The sequence below is a fragment of the Trichechus manatus genome, unplaced genomic scaffold (genome assembly GCF_000243295.1).
Source record: "Trichechus manatus latirostris isolate Lorelei unplaced genomic scaffold, TriManLat1.0 scaffold00002, whole genome shotgun sequence".
NCBI classification, from domain to species: Eukaryota; Metazoa; Chordata; class Mammalia; order Sirenia; family Trichechidae; genus Trichechus; species Trichechus manatus.
This window is the reverse complement of record NW_004443938.1, coordinates 37,033,926-37,055,953: the sequence shown is the minus strand read 5'-3', so window position 1 is coordinate 37,055,953 and position 22,028 is coordinate 37,033,926. Positions and strand designations below refer to the sequence as shown.

The window sequence follows — 22,028 nt, the reverse complement described above, 5'->3', positions numbered from 1 at the left end:
CCTTCCTCACCTAGTGTCCTCTTGCTTTTGGAGGAAATTCAGGATCAAAGTGGGGAATTTTAGTTGTTTTTACTCTTCTTTAGCAAGGATGAAATTGAAACCTAAAGGCAGACCAAAATATCAGCCCTCTTTTGACTGCCAACTAGGAATTCAGCCAGAGAGATAACACCTCTCCTAGGTCAAAATGGGCAAAGGAAAACCGATTTGTTGTGATATTCAGAACCCATATTCTAAAATCAATTAAGAACAAACAAACAAGAAAAAAAACTAGAAACAACTCACAAGGCAAAAGAGACTGTCATGGTTAATGTTATGTGTCAACTTGGCTAGGCCATGATTCTCAGTATTATGTAATTATCCTCTATTTTGTGATCTGATGTGAGCAGCCAATCAGTTGAAAGGGGAAATCCCTTGGGGATGTAGCCTGCATCCAATACATATGGATGTTCTGGCCAAACTCTCTCTCTCGATCTTGTATCCAGTTTGTCATCATCTGATCTCTGGTTCTTGGGATGTGAGCCAGCAGCCTGCTGCCTGACCTGCAGATCTTGCCATTTGCCAGCTCCCACAGCCCTGTGAGCCAGCAACCCGCTGTTTGCCCTGCAGATTTTGGGTTCATTAGCCCCTGAAACCACATGAGTCAGGAGAAGCCTCCAGGCTGATGCCCGATGAGCAGAGTTTGGACTTGCCAGCTTCTACAACTGCGTGAGCCATTTCCTTGAAATAAATCTCTCTCTATATTTATATACATATGTTTAACTGGTTTTGCTCCTCTAGAGAACGTAGCCTAAGACTGAGACTAATCCCAAGTATCTGAAACTTTCCTATAATGTTCCTTTAAAATATGAGATGGGAATGGATGCTTGCTGGAGGCACATCTGTGAACACCTAAGTCAGTCCTTCATTCTGTGGGTCCCAGACTGCATGGGTGCAATGGAAGGGGCAGAATATTATCCAGCATATAAGCAGGTAGTGTATCTTTTCTTCTCTCCTTTTCTAACCAGCTCAAGCATCAACTCCTCTATTCATTCCCTTCTCTTTTGTTCCCCTCAGTGTCCCCTCTAATTGCCTCTCTCCATTTTACTTAGTAGCATCCTGGGAATAGTAGCCTGATAGGTATGGGCTATTTGTTGTTGTTGGTTGCCGTCTAGTTGATTCCTGCTCGTGACGACCCCATGTGTGCAGAGTAGAACAGTGCTTCATACGGTTTTCAAGGCTGTGATCTTTTGGAAGCCAATTACCAGGCCTGTTTTCTGAGGTGCCTCTGGGTGGGTCAGAACCGCCAACTTTTTAGTTAGTAGTCAAGCACTTAACTGTTTGTGCTAAATGTCAAATAATAGTTGATGTCTTCCTGGAATTTCTAAAAAGAACAAAGAATGCAGGAATGAGCTTCATAAAATGTGTGCCATCTCTATAGCATGTCCAGCTGCATGATGACCCTTTGGTCCCAGAAGGCAAGATGTGGGGCCTCAGAGGGCAGCTGCAGTCCTTGGGTAGCAGAAGCTGCAGCCACCATATGGGGCCTTCCGGGCAGGTGTACAGGACTGCAATTATGCTTCTGGCAGATCAGGCTCAGAGCTCTCCCCAAGGGAGGCCGGGGTAGGCACCTTGAGTGGCCTTTTTATTTTTCTTAGTCAAAACATTTAATTTGGCTGAAATCAGACCTAGGAGAAATCTGAATGTGAAAATAAGTCAGGCAGGGCGATCTGTGATGTTTGGGGCTTGGGGAAGAATTTCATCATTTATGATTTCATAAGATAGGGATCAGGAAATGAATCTATATATAAAGCATGTCATCCTCAGTCTTTTATTAAACGGTCATTGAGCAAGCCACTTTTCTCTCCAGAAATAATTGTTAGGTGCCACTGAGTCAGCTCTAACTCATAGTGGCCTTATGTATAACAGAACAAAATGTTGCCCGGTCCTGTGCCATTCCCACAATCATTGCTGTGTCTGAGCTGATTGTTGTAGCCACTGCGTCAATCCAAAACTGACCCCCGTTTAATCACCCAGGGGCAAGGAGAGCAGGGGGGAAGTGGCTTAGAAAAATGTTCAGTACTTGAGATATCTGCTCCATTCTCAGTATCTTAGGTTCTCTGGACCCTGCACTTTCATGTTGATTTACTCTTGATGTGGCTTTTCCCATTTATAGAAACACCCTCCAAGGTACGTAGATTCTTTTTTTATCATCTTAGTTCTTTTAAACTTCCCTTCATTGGTCTCGGTAGCCAACCACCTATTTAGGTGCCATACATGTACAGGGTCCTCCTGATTCTCGTCCTGATCTGAGTTAATAGCCAGCACTCTTAACCCCATGGGGCAGTTTTACCCTGTCATATAGGGTCACTATGAGCCAGAATTGACTCAACGGCACACAACAACAGAAGTCAGATTTGGCTATTTGAACTCAGGTCTGTACAATAATCTTCCCTTGTAACACTTTTCACAAGATTGAGGGAAGCACATGTGGCAACCCACCCATGTTGATGGTCTGCACAGTTTTCTAGAGCTCACTCAACTTTGACGAGGGGTCAATGTGCCCAGGGTGCTGCTGCTCAGATAGACCATCCAGAGGCAGTTTCAGGTCTCAGAAGGGCCCTGTACTCAAGACCAGAACAATCTACCCCAGCAGGAGACTTTAATTTTACAAATAGAGGTTGTTGTTAGGTGCCCACTATACCACCAGAGGTAAGGTTTAGAAAACATATCCCTGTCATAGACAATATGCTGACAGATACACCAAGGTAGTGCTGTCCAACAGAACCTTCAGAGATGATGGAAATGTTCTAAATCTATGCTGTCCAATAAAGTAGCCACTAGCCAGATTGAAGGAGCCCCGGTAGTACAGTGGTTAAGAGCTTCACTGCTAACTGAAAGTTCAGCGGTTCAAACACATCCAGTGGCTCCATGGGAGAAAGCCCTGGCAATCTGCTCCCATAAAGATTACAGCCTAGGAAACCCTATGGGGCAGTTCTACCCTATCATATAGGGTCACTATGAGTCAGAATCGACTCAGCAGCATACAACAACATAACAAGCCAGATTTGGCTATTTGAACTTAGATCTAAATTAACTACAATTAAAAATTCAGTTTATCAGTCTCACTAAACATATCATATTTGAAATGCTCAACAGTAGTAAATTGAATTTAGAACTAAATATATTTAAAATTAAAAAAAATTATAGTTCAGTTAATCAGTCTCACTAGCCACATTTCAAGTATTCAACAGCCACATGTGGTTAACGGTTACTGAATTCCACAGCACAGTTCTAGGGTATAAATGATTTCTGGAGTCATTTTCTGGTAGTACTAGGTATTTACTAAATATTTGATTGTAAAGAGGTGAAAAGAGGGCCAATAGACCAAACAGAGAAAGAGGAGGGCATAAAAAAAGAAATGAGAAGGTGGAAGCTTTGGACATGTCATAACAAATCCTTTTCACTTAATCTGTTGGCCAAAGGTCAGCCCTTATCCTTTCCTCACGGAGTGTTAATTTTTGTTTTTATCCACAAGAAATTTTTTCTTTGGTAAATGGTCTTTCTCCCCTCCCCAATAAGTACCCAATGTTTGGTGCCAAAGCTGTTCTGTTTAACTATAGCTTTTTGTGTACAGCTAGGATATTAAAGCACCAACATGCTAATGAATTAAAACTCCACAGACATCAAAGGAAGTTTCACCTTTGGTTTAAAGGGCTGGAGGTCTGACTCAATCATGAATTAAACACTGATTCTCGAAAGCCTGAAGGGGCTTGAAAGAAAATTGCCTGTAGGCAAAACCATCAAGCCTTTACAACCCTGGAATTATTTTCAAACGTCTACGCAAAATTCTTTTAAGTGTCCATCAGCTTCATAAATCTGAATTGTTTTGGGAAGTTAAGATTTTAAAAGAATTGTTCCAGCCTCTCATTAAAGAAGTCATAACTATTATCATGGGAGAGAGGCAGTAAGATGTGGCTGACTGATGAATCCTTTAAAACTCAAGCACAATGTCTCAAGATCAGAGAACAATATCTATGTATATCTTGCAACAGATACAAAATAAACATATAAGTATAAAACAATGAAGAAGAAAGATTCCAGGAGACACACAAGTCACCTCATTACATTTATAGCATGGTGAAAATTAACATTAGCTCAGCCACCTTGCCGGTAATAACAAGCATACATTATATTCTTCACTTTGCAAAATTTGTGTTTATAACACAACCCAACAGCCTTTCAAGAATCAGTTACTTTGCAAATAACTATAGTGTTTTCAAAATACTTTTTCAACTATATTTAAGATCTGGGTCTTGACAGGATTAGCTAAGAAGATAAATATTCTTTATCTTGCTTTTTAGTGAACCAAATTTAGAGTTCATCCAGTTTTTGAACATGATTGGAGTAAAAATGCTGAGGTAACAGTCACGGCCCACTTCCCCTCCAAAGGTCACTTGGTTTTCTTAATCTCAAAAATAAAAGTATTCTGCCATTGCATTTATTTGTATGGAGGTTCCAGCAGGGTAGGTCAGCCACTTACACATGCTTGAACAAAGAACAAACAATTTTCATTTTCAAATTTTTGTGAGAAGCAAAATCCCCAGGTGGAAAGGAAGTATGGGGCACTACTGCCCAGCCAGGCAGATTCATGTTGGCGACTGGTGGGTTGGTGCCCACTCTGCACAGAAACACCTGCTCCCAATGGCTACTCACTGTTGTGCCATGAACGGTCCTCCTACGAGCAGAGCCCTCAGGTGGTGCTACGAAGAGTTTTGGTTGCTCCATCGGATTTCTACAGTGTGCAGCTTTGTAGGGCATGATGTTGATGGGGCTGCAAGATGCTGAACGAGGACAAATGGGGATAACTAGGGTGCAGGTGATTGTTTTACACACAAGAGAGCCAGAGGAGCAATTGGAGGAAAGCCAAAAGCAGGTACAGGAAAAGGAGCAAAGCAGAAATAGAGAGAAAAGTAGGAAGAAGATGTTAATATCTAAAGGTACCCAGAACCATCATACTCAACTCTCCTCATGGTCGTATGAGTTTATGGTGTGTCCAAAAGGAAGGCATGTTCAAACAGAAAAGCTGGAATATGTTATTAGCTATTTGGTTATTTAAAAACTAATTAAGGACATAGACATAATCCAATAATGGAAAGCAGAAAATGGTCTTATATTCCTATCAACTGATGGTTCTGGTAAAATGCTACATTAATGATATAAAATACTTTTTACATAAGTACTTGTCTGTACTCAGAATTTACCTAGTTAGCTTTAAGATGGAACAAAAGGTGGAAAGGGAGGAAGTGAGCAAGTAGGAAAGCAAGATATACTACAACTAATTCAGGAATAAAGTTCAACTGCCAGTGGAAAAAAAGCAACTGCATTTGTACAATGTTAAATGATCAAGTCTTACCAGGTGTTAAGACTTGTTACAAGGATAATGTACAATTTTCAAAGAAAAAAAATCTGCAAATGTTTCATCCATTAAAGGTAAATCAAATGCATGCTTCCTGGTTCATAAGAAGTAGCAGAACATTTAGGGAGATAACATAAGGATTTAAAATGGTGAATAGAACAAACATATTAGAATTAAAAAAAAAAGTTTACTCATGAATAGCTTACATAGTTTTAATCAAAACAGTAAATTTCCTTATCAATTTTTAAAAACCATATAATTTCTAATCATCCATCTCAGAAAAACACTGTCATTAATCAAGTTTTCTGAGCAAGGATGGGTTTAAGGAAATTCATACAAAACAGCACACATATCAAAAGTGTGGGTACTAAAATTGCAAGGTTTGTTTTCAAATATCTTCCAGAAATCTTGACTCCCAGCAAAAAACAAGACAACTGAACACGACTACTGAGGAGAATACTGTGTATCTGGACCATGTTATAAAGTGATTTCACCCAACTCTAGCCATGGTAGTAACCCTTTAAAGAGACCATTATGCCAGCTGAATGTAGTAGTATTAATAAATTAAAAACTCGAAAGTTCACAAGACGAATATGGTATAATCTTAATTTCAGAATTATAAAAGTTTAAAAAAATAATTGTTATTTTGGTTTTAACCTGTAGACAGAAATAGGTCAGATTTCATCTTTATTAATGTAGTTTCTTTCTTGAAATGCCTCACAGTATCTTCTGGTTATTACTGAATGGTCAAAGCAGGTATAGATCAGAAATTACACTCTCTTTTCCCATCATGGAAAAACAGAATTCTATTTCTTCAGGATAAAACTAAAACATTCCCTCAGTTCTCCTTCAAGAATATATATGTCTTAAGAATTGATATGAAATTTTACTTCTCAACCTTAATGCTGAAGGAAGGATTGTTTGTATTGTGAGGATGGATTTATTTTTCCTCTAGTGGAAAAAACAATTTCAGGAGGTATCCATGGAACATTTCTTGAAGACCACTCTAGAGGTAAGCCAATCTCATTATGCCTTCTGGTTCATCCTTTACTACAGTGCCAAGGATGAAGACGTCCTTAAACCTACTCTAATGTAGTCAGTCTATGCAAAAATCCTCACATTTAATTGTTCAGTGATGACCTTCTGGCTAAAATAAACAATATAAATACCTTCTAAGGGTATTAAATTTCATGGAATTCATTGCTGTTCTGAAGAGCCAACTCCTATTAAAAACCTGAAACCTTTAAATCAACTACTCTAATAATTTTGCTCTTCTGAAGAAATAATAAGAGCAATATATAGTTTTTATTTCTTTCCCAGAGTGTCCCCCATACCCCAAAGTAGTCTCATGAAAATGCCTTAGACAAAGTAAAAGGAGAAATATCTGTATTTCCTCCTACTCTTGGTAGCAAGTGTCCATAAAATCATTCAAGATTTTTAATATGAAATAATGGATGCAGAAAGATAATGTAGTTCAAGTGGTTGTTAGAGTGCAGCATACAGAAAATAAAACTGCATAATAAAATAAAAATATTAACACTTACTGAGTGCCTAATATGCACAGATAATATTCTAAGCATTTTACATGTATTATCTTATTTAATCCTAAACTTTAATAAATGTTCTGGGAAAAAAAAGGGCCTCGGAAGTCAACTTAAAGTAGTTGTAATAAATGGGAGGTATGAGACTCTGATTTCCAATTCTCAACTGCTCTATTGCTATCACAGGGAGTCACTGAACAGCCCTAGAGGATAAGGATGCTGTTTAATCTGCTAATATAACCCGGGCTCCAGATGTAGGTCACCCTCTTGCCAATGGCAATGGGGAATAAGATAAAGTTAAGGTACAACACTAAATGGGAAGACAAGAAAGATTAATCAAGAAGAGTAGCTGGAAAAATACAGGTGATGGAAAAAGCATTTTTGACAAGATAACTAGAAAAGATGTTTATATATATTAATTCCAAACAGAAATTTTTAAAAATCAAGAGTTTTGGTTCATTAAACGTAAGCTATTATCAATGCAATAAGTAACAGTGATCTAAGAAATGCATTAATAAAACAAGCAACTCAAGTAAATATGGATTGGTTCACACTAAAATGAATTACAGAAATGTACTGATTTTTGAAAAAGAGAATGAAAAGTTACAAAGTACAGAAGAGCCAGTGAACAGATAAAAAGCACCTTAGTTGAGAAAAGCAATGAAGAGGGAAGGGCAAATAGAATGAGTGAAAAATGCGGAAATGGTGTTCGAAAAGACTAGAGAAAGAATGAAAGAATTGACAAAAGTTAGTGACAAAAGGAAAGAAAGACAATTTTCTTGCTGTAAGGCAGTCCTTTAGCACAAAACAACATACAATGTGGAGATTCACAAGGATGGCAGCCATAAACTCTATAGATCCTATGCAACAGGACTGCAAGGCAATTTTAAAGGTTCTTCAATTGGCTAAGCATAAAGAAAAACATTCCTGACTTGTATAAAAGTATCAAATTTATAGGCATAAAAAATTAACTTTTGAAATAAGTTGTACTTTTTCCTTCAGAAAAGTCTCAGATGCAGTAATTGACAGCTCTAATGATAGGAGAGTTACTTTTTACAAATATGGAGGATGGTGGTCCATCTAGTTGACTGCACAATTGTATAAGAGCAACACTCTGGGTGCTGAAGATGGAGGGGTAAGCACGTTTAGGATCCACTAATTTTCCAAGTGGTTCTGGTGTAAGTCACTTATTGTCACTGTACTTGGCTTCCATAAGTAGGTAATGGGAATACCCAACACTTGCTTTCTTGACTGCTTCCGTAGGGGTATTGTTGAGAATTAGAGTTAATACTCATTAGCTTATCGGGCACTATAGAGAAAAGCTACCATAAAACCCCAAGAATTATTATTTACTGAGAAGGCTAACGAAGAAGACGCTTACAGAGGCAAAACATTTTAAAAGGAACTTTACAAAGAGGACATGCAATTTCCTAACTGCCAAAAATGAAAGTTGGTAGACTGATCACATAGGTATACCAACTGTGCCCAAAGATATTTAGGAAAACTTGAATCAACTCACCACCAGAAACCTAATATATATCTTTCTTTCCAACTACATATGCGCTCTACTACAATATTAAATTAATTGGCTCATTGAGGCATGTTTTACACTTTTAAAAAGTAGCTGCGTGATAACTGATTATAATAACCAGTACTTGGCATGTTTTACATATTTTCGAAGAATATAACAAGTAAGACCATAATTAGCCTTCTCCACAACTCTCAGCATTTTGGAAGGGTATTATTCCTAGATTACATATAAAAGGACAAGCACAGGGAGGATAAGTAGCTAGCCCAGGGCCACATTAAGAAACTCTCTGTTTAAATAATATGCTTGTGCTTTGATTTTATTCCCAAGTTCATGTATTAGTATTAAATATTTTATTATTTCTACCTTTGATCATCTGCTCAGAGGCAGGGGCAAGAAAGGTAGGTAAGGGATACTGTTTTCTGGTAATGTTATGAGACAGAAGCATCTGAAGCCATCTGATCACAGGGAGGCGCCTCCTTGGCCTGCCTGGCATCTGGTGTCCAGATAAGATGTTCAGACGTAGACAAGGAAACAATGCCAGGGGCATGAAACCAACACCAACAGACACATATCCAAAGCCATTCCGCCCGGAGAAGAGAGAAGTGCACATCAGGAAAAGCTGAAATGTGATTAGATGATTATTGGCTGCTTAGAAATGCTTCAAAAGAAGGACTTTACCTCACCAGGGAGGTTCCCATTGACAGTTTTACCTGCATCTCCAGACAAGGCAGCTGTGCTTTTACTTCTGGCCAGGAACGAATGTGTGGGCGTCAGGAGTCTGTTAACAACGCTGCTCTCCCATGGGCTGAGCTGCAGGCGGCGAGCTAAACGTCACCACATAAGCAAGATGTTAGACGTATTCTTACCAGGGGCAAGAGTGGGCAGAACAACATGCCTATCGCTTCCATATGTCGGGCCTTGGAGAGAGAGCAGGCTCTCTAGGGAGGACAGCTGGCTGAGAGTCAGGGCAACAGGACTCCTGCCCAAAGAGGGCGGCTAATCCATATTGTTACTGCCTTTCTTAGAGACGTTAAGTTTGTGGCAAGCTCTATATTAGTATCACAAACCCAGATTTTTCTAACCACCCTTCTTGAGTAGTCTACAGGTAATAAAACAGAAATACCATTTCAACTACAGGTTTGGAGTGTAGCATTGCTGACCCCAGGTTGGACCTATCTGATGGTCATCAGGATGGGTAGTGGCCTGATGGCACAGACCTCAGCCAAAGGGTTTCCTAAGCACCTTGAATAATAAATGCCAGCAGAGGCTTTGGCGGTTTAATGGAAGATTGGATTTATGTAAAAGATAGAAAAGGTCCCATTGAATTATGCTACTTCTTCATGAAGTACTTGGGCAATCGGGGGAGAGGGGGATTAGCTATAACAAAATGAAAGAAGACTCAAGCAAAATTAGGTATGGGATTTCCTTTTTGACTTTCCATTCAGCGAGCCAGGTTCTTTAAGGTCCCTGTTTGGCAACAATATAAAAAGTTTGGCTGAGGATAAGGCTAAGGCTGAAGCAAGATAAAATTCAACAGAAAAGCCAAAATCCAATATAAATACAATCCAGGAGATTACTAGCGGGTACTTGAAGAATCTAGAAAACAAATTTTTCAAAATGCAATTAAGTATGGTCCCAAATTATACCATGGGCTGGCAAGATGATTGTTCAGAAAGGCATGCCAATTATAAATTAATTACTTTGCTTATAATGTTAGCTTCCAGTGATAGCCCATGAAAATATAGTGGCTATTTTCCAAAAGCATCTGGAGAGAAGCCTGCAAAATCTACAAAATGTCTATAGTGATTACACATCTTTATTTTAGAACACACTCCCAAGTCACTTATAAAAGTCTTTAAAACTGTCTAAACCTGGCTAGGCCACTTCTGTTCTGCACCATAAACATTAGGTGTAAGTGCCCTTATCTCTGGAGTAAGGGTTCTTGTAACAATCTTCCATATGTTGTATTTTAAAGGAATGGCATTTAAATTCTAGGAAATTAGTTTCAGTTAATAAAAGACATAATGTTAAACAATATTACAGAAAATACTGGCTCCTATCTGGAAGGACGTATCAACTTCAAATAAATACCCTAATTATCTGACTTTATTTTAAAAGAGTGGTTATTTGGATCAAGACTCTGGTGTATTTAAAAATTAGTGAATCGTTCATTAGATTTTCTGTTTTAGGAGAGTCTTCATGATTGTACTAAATCTTATTTGACACTAAGATATTAATAAAAAGATCTGTTATAAAAAGTATGTAATAGCTAAACAGTAGAGTCCACCATGGGGTAGGTGCTATTATAAACTGTAGCGCAGCAGTGCAACTCTGTGTGTGTGTGCGTGTGTGTGTGCGTGTGTGTGTATAACAACAGCAGAATATACAGCAGCTTAAAATTATGATACATTCACCGAATGAAATACCAACCGGGAAAAAGTGATTAGGATTAACTGAGAATCTTCAATAGAACTAGATTTTCAGTCGAAGCGAAAGGGAAGAGATGAACCCTTCCTTCTCTTAGCTTAGAACTGCAGAGATGGTTGTTGCAAAGGCAAGACATTTTTTCTCCATTAAGAAGCTCAATTACTTTATCTCTGTGAGTCGTCAAGGCATCAAAGAAATTGGCCTCAAATGAAGATTACTAAAAACCCACTTTAACTAGTATTTAAAACATATCCAAAGAGACTTGTTTTATACCTTCCAACACTATAAATGAACGATTTTGCTAGGAGAAATGGGCTTCCATTTCCACCACATTCATAACTATGCCCTGATTAAGACAGAGAGAGATCTCTTCCATGAGATAACTTTTTAGGAATGATTAGTAAAGGAGAGTTAGTTTATTGTTTTTTACCTAGAGGGACTTGATTTTTAGATCATAAGCTCCTGAAGAGATATTCTTATGGAACAGCTGTACAGTATTGATCTTATTTAAGCACTTAAAAATAAGATATTGACAGTTCTCATAATAGAACATCTAGACCAGATGAAACAAACTCAAAGGCTTGTACGGGGCCACGCAGGTTAATATAAATAAGTGATCTAGGATAAATAAACATTATAGATATCCGTACTCCACACTCATCCTATAAGCAGGAAGTCAGTATTCAATTCTAGATAATGGGTGTCATGCAGTAATGCAGGCAAGTGTTGCCATATAAAAATTTTTCATTAAACCCATTGTTGTTGAGTCGATTCCGACCCACAGCGACCCTATAGGACAAAGTACAACTAACTGCCTCATAGAGTTTCTAAGAAGCAGCTGGTGGATTCGAACTGCTGACCTTTTGGTTAGCAGCCATATCACTTAGCCACTGGGCTGCCAAGGCTCCAATTCTTTTGTTTTCATTAGACATGGGAAATCTAAATGTATGAAAGCTTCTATCTTTAAAATGCTGACGATTAATTCAAATTAAAACAAAAGCAAAAAACACTGGCATGTCTGTGGGGAGAATTCAGCTTGAGTTCCACCATTGTGTCCTCTGATCTAGATTCTAGGAAAAAACGTATTGACTAATTTTAAGCAAAAAGTAGGCAACTTCACTCTTTTTCTTTTTTCCCAAGCTCCCTATAACTCTTCCTTGAGAAAAAAAGATGGTTAAACATGTAGTTAAGAATAAGACATGTCTATTGCAAACACGTCCAGTGGTAACACTTTCTCTGCTTCAACAATTATAGAAATCTTTAATAATCAGAGGTTTCCTTTAACAAAAGACATTTTATCAGACCATATAACACTACAGTCAGTGTTATAATCAAAATATTTAAAAACTGGTCAGGCATAAAACATAACTAGTGGACACTGGTCATTAGTTCTGAGGGCCCAGGGAAGCACAACTTAGGGAGGAGGTTATTTACCAACTGGTATAGAAATATTACAACAGGACTGTACAGATGCATTCCAGATGAATGTCAGTCCTGATGGTATTAGAACCTCAATTTTAATATCATCTTTAAGTCTGTGTCATACTGTTGAGAAAGCTCAGACTATCTAACAATAATGTATGCCCCTCTGGACAGATTTGCCTACGAAGGCTCCTAATTTAATAACTCAATAAGGATGCTTTCTAATTAGATAATAAAGCAAAGCCAAATTGTAAAAATAGAGAAAAGAAAGAAAAAAATGAATTAAATTACTTAAAATTTATAAATTAGAGAAGTTCAAATTCAGAATAATTTTAATTGCTATAAAAAGACCTTAACCTCTTAGTATCCTACTGAGGGTTCTGTTTAAATAAACAGGATAGATTATAGATAGACAGACAGACAGACAGCTAGCTAGCTAATTAGCTAGCTAGCTTCCTGGACCATATGGGGGCTCTTGGATGAACCGAATCTTCCTAGCAGGCCGACCTTGGCTGTTAGGCCCATAACTGGTTCACAGTTCTTTTGATAAGGGGGCAGAGACGCAGAACTTCCCAATTTCATGCTCCTCCTCCTGTCGTACTACTCCAGCTTAGTACTCAATTTCCTAGGCCTGCACCATGATTCAAGCGGCTGTTTCCTGGCCCCAGCTCCTATGAACTGGTGATGGAACCTCCCTTGATCCTGGTGTCCTAACTCTCCACTTCTAACCTTACCCACAGGAAGAATATAGTTAGAATCCAACCGAGGAAGGATAGGCATGAAGGTAAGCACTGAAGATGCAGTGTAACAACAACATGGGTTAGGAGCTGGTGATCTCTGTTCAAGTCCCTCTTCTGCAACACTTAGCCTGTAGGATGTTAAGTCAGACCCTTGACCTCTTAGTGGCTCTATTACCCCAACTGGAGTAGATGATCCAACTAACAGATCTTTCCCAGTTCTAAGACTCTGTTATCTTAAGAGTATCTAATTAGATACTATCATGCAGAGTTCATAAAAGGTCTTCTCTAATTGACACAAACAATTGAGCATTGGTATTTCACAGAAGTGTGGACTGGATATTGTCCAGTTTATTGCCCATCTCCCATGCCCACCCTTACCCCAATTTCAGCTATGGGACTGCAGGAGGCAGTTAGCAAGTTTTAACTTAAAAGTACTGTAAAATCTAATTGTAGTTTGTCTCAGACCAGGTTCAAAGAGTATGAAATTAAAGTAATAAATACGTGACCAATTCCAAAGAAAATATGAACAGACAACTGTAAGAATAGCATTCATATACTACATTTTACATTGTATTAAGGGAATAGGTTTGAAAATAAAGGCTACTTATGAAAAGGAATTTTAATGCATAATAATTCCTCTAACATATGAATACCCCTTACTTGACTACATGTCTAACACTGATTTTGAAGAAATGATTTAGGCAAATTAGGTTAAAAAAAAAAAAAAGGAATGTTTTCATTAAGAGGCAAGAATAGGAAGTTGTTCAAACATTTACTGCTTTAAGAGATCAGTTATAAAATAACATCAATATTTATATAATACTGTACATTACAATGACACCATAACAACTTTTATATAATACAAAATATACAAATATACATACACACATACAGAACATGCACACATTACATTCTTTTTAAAAGACTATAAACACTGAACCTTTCCCAATCAGTTTCTTAATAAAGTACTCAAAGTAACCACAATTTGTTACTTTTTAAAGAGTTGTATCCTTATATTGCACAATAATTCTTTGGTTCCTTAATTAAAATCGTTTTGTAAAACAAGTAGCTTATCTTAAAAGCTTGATATTTCCTTCTATAATATTTAAGTATATAAAATAATAACTTCACTTTATAAATAAACTCAACATTCATGTACTGTAAATCCATGGGATGAATAAAACTAAAAATTCAAATAAAATGTTAATTGGAGAACTATGATCATTAAACTTGTCAGGAAGCTGTAATGATGATGACATTCTTGAAGTTAGACCAAATCCCTTAAGAGTAAATGAATGGACACAAAAAACCAATCACACACACACGAAATGCAGTAAGCAACGTTTGGTTAAATAAAAATAAACTGGTAAAATGAAATCTACCAACATGAATCATTAAAAAGTTTTTTTTTTTTTAAGAAAGTCAAAGCCTGAAATTCCCAAAGTACAGGTGAAAAACCAAAGACATGATGATCGAAGTCAAATAAATGTTCATAAGAAAGATTATTTGCATTTTGGTGGATAAGTGGGTGATTTCTGGAGCTGAAAACTCATTTACTAAAAAGTTGAGAGAAGCACCGCTTTCATCACTGCTAAATGCAACCATTCAGCCAAGTTCTAAAATGAGAAACGTCCTTGTCGAAAGGAAAATGCTGCTCAGCCGTTTATTGCTTTTTTACTCTGAAGTTTTTTTCTTCCTATTTAAGAAACGTAGGGAAAGCAACTTCAGATGCTTATTTTTTATCTGTAAACATCCAGAAAGAAAGCATTAAGTAAAGAACAGAACACTTTTTGTTTTCCTTTTGACTGTACCTCTATCTGGAGAATTTAGTAAAGTTGCAGATGAAGAGGAGAGCCGCTTGCTAATGACGGGATCAACATGTTTCGAAAGATTCATGGTGGAAACTGACCGCCTGTCAGGATCTAAAACAAATGGAGACAATGCTAATTGACAGCCAGCATGCAGCATTGCAATTTCCTAGTTCACTGATGGAAGGAAAAACTAGGATTGGATGCTTTCAGCTCTATCACTAGCTCTTTCATAATAGCACAGTTTTCTAAGTGGACATTTTAAAGGTAACTTAAAGGCTAGAAATAAAATTCATTTTACTTACAGGACCAAATAAATATTCAGTTCACCAGTTTGTCAGCCATGGAAATTCAAGGATATTGTTATAATACAACAAAATGGAATAAAACAAAAGGAAGGCTAGTGAATGGCTATTAAAATCATGGAGTCTGTGCAGCAAACTGAAGACAATGAATGATGAAAGTGAATGCCTTTGAAATTTTTCAAAGTAGGAACAATGGAGTAATAATAAAAAAAGAAAAACCATTTGCTGTTGAGTCAATTCCAACTCACGGCAAACCCATGTGTGTCAGAGTAGAACTGTGCTTCATAGGGTTTTCCATGGCTGATTTTTTGGAAGTAGATCACCAGGACTTTCTTCCAAGGTGCCTCTGGGTGGACTCAACCCTCCAACCTTTGGGGTAGCAGTTCTGTTTGCACCACCCAGGGACTCCAGGGGTAATAGCAGTGCAGGTAAAAGAGAATGAATACACTGGAATGAAAGAATATGAGGGTCTGTGTATTTACTGATACCTTTGCTTGTAGAGTCTTTTACTCAGGACATTAAAGTTCAATTATGAAGAATATAGATTTTTAAAAAAAGAAAGAAAAAAGAAACACTCTAGGTGTGGAAAGGATGACTGCTAAAGCATTTCCTTTTAAAATGTCTACTAATAATCATACCTCTGTGCTTGTAACACAGAGTTTAGCATGGTTTACAAGTGTAGAATCAGACCACAAACTTTCCCAATAAAACTGAAGCAATATAGATAAAATCAGAATTCCTTTCTCTAAGTTTATGAACAACATTATTGTTCATCTTGTAACCAGTCAGGTAATTTTAGAATAATTCTTAAATTTCATATATATGAATTTCTTTATAGTCATGTTTTATGTGGAAATAATAGCCATATAAAGGGCAAAACCAACTGTTAGTTTTTTGTCAAGACTGTGGAGCTAAGTTGTAACCTTGCCTATTAGCACAAACCGTGCTCCCTGAACCAAAGTGCATATAATAAATTCTAAAAAAAATCTCGTTATATTTATCCAGGAGGTACGTGGATGTTCTGATTTATAACAGCCATAGTTGAAAGGGGTTTTATTATATGTTTTGCTTTATTTCTATTTTCTATTATTATTTCTATTATTAGCTTCTTCTAAAACTAAAAACAAAAATATTCCTTGTAATAGATGCCTTCAAAACCCAGTTCCCATTGGTCTAATTAACCTCAGCAGTAAAAATTTTACAGTGAACTTTCTCCCACAGGATAACTTTTTTTTTAATTACTATTATTTACAGTGTGCTGGTGATAAACAAGCCTTCCATCAACACCAGACATTTTCATATCTTCTACTGGGACCCATTTTATGGCTGAAGCAATTTTATTCAAAAACACACACCCTTTCTGTGACTCACATTTACCCCGAACTGATGGGCTCTTAGGGCACTGCCAACATAAAGAAAAGATTAAGGGCAAACCATCAAAAGCAACACCTTAATCATGAAATGTGACGTACAAGGGCACAAGGAAAGATACTGAAATTCATCTCCAGGTGATTTTATAGTAATACATTTTCTGATATTGCTTTATATGTTAAGCTTTAGTTGGGGGAATTGTGTCTACATGTAGGCCTATCCTCAGGCAGATTCTCAATAGGTTATTACAAAATATTTAGTTTTGCTTTCAAGTGAATTGAAAAATGAGCTAGACTAGGTCTTCCCATCCTAAAAAATACTATAAATAGTAAAATAGCTAAATCTGCCACAGATGGTTAAAATTATCAAGGTATAAAATATTTATTATTTAATAAACAATAAGATTATTCATTTCTTTTTCTCATTGACCTCAACCCAAATTCACAGAAAGATTTATAAAGAATCAGTTCAATTGCCAGCAGTTGGACAAGACACTGATTTTGATCTTGACAATTTCTACAGTTTGTTTGTTGGTCAGCAAACACTGAGTACCCATCATGAACTAGGCACTGTCGTGAACTAACGGGTATCAAACTGAGTAAGACCTGGTCTCCACTCCCAAGAACACAGTAGACAATTTTTTGACCTCTGAGAACTTCAGAAACTTCCAATTATTTTCAGACAAACTTCTCTTTTCCAGATAGCAGCAAATTTCTCTAATTCACTGCCTTTGTAAAAATGAATTTTATCCAAACAGCTCACAAGTACAATATTGCTTTTTTCTTGCTCAGAGTAGCAGTAATAAAGATCATATATTAAACTCTGAGTAATTATTACATACAGTTATAGAAGCATAACAGATTATACTTCTGCTATAGACATCTAAAAGATAAAGTAGAAGAAGAATAAGGTTATGAAAATAAGTACCATGATAGCTTTTCTGCATGTAAAGTATATGCAAAACTATCCCTAAAATGAAATACACTTGTAAATGATCCAATGATCACAGATTTGATATGTGTTCCACTAAATAACACTGGGTCATGAAAAAGCCATGGGGACAGAAAGTGCTTTCAAATTTATTTCACTGTCATAGGAAAGTAGGTTGTGGTGATACGCTTTTAGACTTTTTTTTTTTTTTAATAAATAAAGGGTTCATAGAGGATACACAAATGTTAGGAATGGACAAATAAACAACAACCCATAGTACTTTAGATCACAACTAAAAAAGGCAACAGCAAAATTGACTGTGGTGGGGGGATGGGGAAAGCCAAACTTGATGTACTTTGATTCCAGGTAATTTTAAAAACATTTCTTAAGGTCTTATCTAAAATGATCTTTAAAGTGAAAGCAAATGTACCACATGCAATTGCTTTATTTCAAACCTTTAAGTCTCCTGAATCATATTATCACACTTAGGAAACACTGTGCCATATACCAGATCTAGGTCTATGCAATAGGATATTAAGCATGCATTATCACTAAGGTGGTGATGGTTCAGCTATTGATGAACGCGCCCTAGGTCTGAGGTGCTAGCTACAGGTCAGGCAATCAGCAATCACAGGGATGTCTGTACCAGATTTTCTAGTACCACCAAAAGCTGGGAAGCGGTGGTCCAGGCCTGCTAAATCGAGAAAGGTGAATGATGATTCAACAAAACCACCTGGGGACAGAATGTAAGACAATGATTTTTCAAAGTAAATTAAAAAAAAAAAAAAAAAAAAAAGAGTTGTTAGACTCACACAAACGAAAAAGAATGGATGCACTATGCAAAATTCAAGGTGTATTGAATTTACAGTACAAAAAATAAAGCCTTTCACTACATCCAAATTGCAGTATGATTTTATGTCCATTCAAGGAGAAAGAGATAGTTCAGACATCTATTATTTCTCCTTCAGAAACCAGCACATTTCCTTGCAGAGTGTTTGTGCTGCATACATTTAGGGTCAGGATACATAAATTCATAGTACTGATAAACTAATTTCCAACAGTTAATATTACTTTATTTTTCCAGAGAAAAAGATAAAATTTGTCAACTTATTCCACAGTCCTAAAACTCTTATGCCAATGATTTACTTAAAATAACACAGAGTTGAAACTAGCTATGTTTATTTAGAAATATTGGATAGATTTCTACCTCTTTAAGGAATTTGGTAACAAATGAGAAAAGTAGACTGTGTTAAAGGAAAGACTAAAGAACCTGATCTTCTTACCTCCATCACCCTCTTATCCTCCAAAGGTGGAACCATCATTCATTGTAGTTTAGCAGGATTTGTGTTTTGCAAATATTGACTTAGGAAAAGAAGCTATTGCACTTTTACTGTCCTAGGAAAAAGATACTGAATTGGAAAGCTATCACTGCCTGTTTACCTGCACTGTGGATGCTGGGGCTCCCGTGGAGAGGGCCTCCCCATGACCACCGGTTATGCTTCTGTCTTGGCTTCTGGCTCCTCTCCATTGTACGCCGTAAAACAGCTTCATGGCGTTCCTGGAATGGAACCGAAGAGCTGATAATCAGATTCAAAGTGGTTGTTTGGGGCAGCTTCAACTTAAGGCACAGTGGAGCAAGGGGCAGTTTTTAAATTTTGACCTTACTACTTTCGACTTATTTCCTAACCTCCCCAGGCCTCAACTACCTTATCTTTAAAGTGGGAATAACCTCTACCTGGCATATACACATAGCAGTTCAAGTTTTAGCATAACAAATGTGGTTGTTGTGGTTTGGTACTGTTGAGTCAATTTCAACTCAAAGCAACCCCATGTGACAGAGTAGAACTTTCCCATGGGGTTTTCTAGGCTGCAATCTTTATGGAAGCAGATTGCCAGGTCTACAAATGTGGTACAGTATTTAAAAAATGGAATTTGGAATCTGAGGATCCCATGACTTACTGAGACATGATCTTGTGTACTTTAACCATTCTAAGTTTAAACTTCCATTTTTGCAAAAACTGATACTTAACACTCACAGGGTTGAGTAAGGGTTAAAATGAGATAACCTATGTGAAAATGTACATGGTAAAGTTCTTCACACCTCTAAATACTTAGAGCTGTCTTAATAGTGCAGCATAGATTAGTGGAAGATAAATAAATTAGAGGTCTAGACCAGAGAAATAGGCTTTTAATAAAGCTTCTGGGGCAATAAAATTAATCACCCCCATTCTCTACGGACTTCCGCAGGCCAGCAACTGTAGAAACTGTGCCTATCTGTAAAGCTGAACTCTCTGAAACAATTTTGCTCTGCATTCCAACACCTTTGTGCAGAGTTTCATGGTGCAAGTGCTGCATTTCTGAAATAGAGGTGCCTCCGCATTTCCCAGAGGGGCATCTCACTTTGTCCTCCTCGAGTCTCTGCCTCCGTTTCTCCTCCACAGCAGCTCGCCTCCGCTCCTCCTTCAGCCTCTGCTCCTCGAGCTTCTTCTTCCGCTCCTCCACGTGCTTCTCATAGTGCCGCCTGGCGCGCTCTTCTTTTTCTAGCCAGATGATTTCTCTTGCAGCTTCAGTAAGAAAAATGAGAGAAATCAAACATAAGGCAGGTTTCAAACTTGAACACCTAGAGGTATACAAGTGATCCATATTTAACAAATAGAGGGTTTTCTGGTTTATGTATTGACCAAGTATGGCCTTTTGCTTTCCTTAGATTTTCTGGGAAAAAATACCGTTAATCTTTAGAATAATTTAATATGCTAACAATGAAGTCAAAGAAGATGCACTGAATTCTCCTCAGGCACCCCTTCAACCTACTAGTTTAGTATACTATTACTATAAAATAATGCAGAAATCACCTCCCTTGGACTCAATTCTGATACTGACATGATACTCTCAAAACCAATAGTACTCTCTTCCCCTTTGGGTTTATTTTGTATCTGCTTCCCTTTTTTAAAAAAAAAAACGTGAAACTCTATGGAGCACAGTTTGACACACATGAAGTCACCATGAGTCAGCATCAACTCGATGGCAACTGGTTGGTTTATAAGATGTTAACATCAGGGAAAACTGATTGAATGGTATTTTGGAAATCTCTTTATAACTCTTCTGTAAATCTGATTTTATTTCAAAATAAAAAATTTAAAAAATGTGATATCGTCAAGATCAAAAGTCTGTGACTACATTTCTTTCAACATAGCATTGATTCTCTATGAGCATTAAAAAAAATTGCAAGAAAATAATTAGTTGATAAAAAATATTTTAAATACCTCACAGGTATGGAATGCTGTGTCAGCTAAGCAATGTGAGGGACCAAATAAGCAGCAGACCTGTGTCTGAGCAGCTAACAGTCTAGTTAAATAAGATGTCAAAACATGAAAAGCTGAGGGAAAGTATTCAATTAAAAAAATATTGTTCAATGAAGGACTGTCATTTCTTCTTTATATGTACATGTTCCTGACTCATTTTAGGGGAAAATATACCCCCCAAAACTATTTTTTTAAATATGATGCTTCCTTTAGCCTTGATAACTGAAAACATCTTTAATATGAGTTATTAACACTCCTGGCAAAAGTGTAAAATGAAATTCAGAGCATAAACCTTAAGGGCACTGCATGGCATATAAAAGGTTACTTTTAAAAAAAAAAAAACGGGGGAAATTCAGAACATTTCAGTCTCCTCTAAACGTTTAATACTAAAGATTCTGCATTTCTGCCACCATTCAATCTTTCCAAATGTATTCATTTGAAGAGACCAATCCACTAGACTTGACTTTGTTGTTGTCAGGTGCCTTTGAATGGATTCTAACTCACAGCGATCCCATGTGACAGAGTAGAACTGCCCCATAGGGTTTTCTAGGCTGTAATTTTTGCGGGATCAGATTGCCAGGTCTTTCTCCCACAGAGCCGCTGGGTGAGTACAAACTGCCAATCTTTTGGTTAGCAGCCAAGTGCTTACCTGTGCCATCAGGGCCCTTTGACTTTACTTTAGTGGACGGACAAGGACGAGGACAAATTCAAGGTGAGTTTATCCTTCTGAAACCGCTCAGGGTGGTGTGCAGAGAGTACTGGGGACTGGCATGCAAGAAGTCTGAGTTCTCCCAGCAGCTCTGCCGCCTATGGGTGGTCAGATCTCTGAAATGTCCATTTGGATTTCAGTTTTTGCTTCTCTAAAGTGAGGAGATTACCATATTGTATTCTATGCAAGTTTTAACAGTTTACACTTCTACCAACAGTGTATGAGGGTCAGAGGCAGAAAAAAGAAATGATCTGTATCCCAAAACCTAGACCTATGTGGCATGATAAATATATTTCTTAACTTTTAGCATTCAAACTATTTAGTTTTCGGCTTTTACACCCATTTTAAGGAAAACTTTAGATTCTTTGAGGATAGTTAAAAACACAATGTATTCCTTTCCTATAATAGATCTAGATGCCAACAAGATAAAATAAGAAGATGTTTATAAAATATTAAAAAATCATAAAAAATAAAACTGGTAAGATAAATTTGTAAAACAAGGTAAAATAGGAATTAGTTCCTAGATCAATTTTCCTTGAATAATGTC

At 37.2% G+C, this 22,028-nt stretch overlaps 1 protein-coding gene across 1 annotated transcript in view; it reads right to left on the bottom strand.

Annotated features, from left to right (window-relative positions):
• The window catches only part of MAP7 (microtubule associated protein 7), a 167,867-nt gene that overhangs the window by 18,329 nt on the left and 127,510 nt on the right, over positions 1-22,028 (bottom strand). The window contains exons 5-9 of the mRNA XM_023728362.1: positions 19,871-20,034; positions 18,911-19,028; positions 14,868-14,978; positions 9,178-9,291; positions 4,693-4,820 (exon numbers count right to left, since the gene is read on the bottom strand). Coding sequence (XP_023584130.1) covers positions 4,693-4,820; positions 9,178-9,291; positions 14,868-14,978; positions 18,911-19,028; positions 19,871-20,034 — 635 coding nt within the window. The remainder of the gene's footprint in view (positions 1-4,692; positions 4,821-9,177; positions 9,292-14,867; positions 14,979-18,910; positions 19,029-19,870; positions 20,035-22,028) is intronic.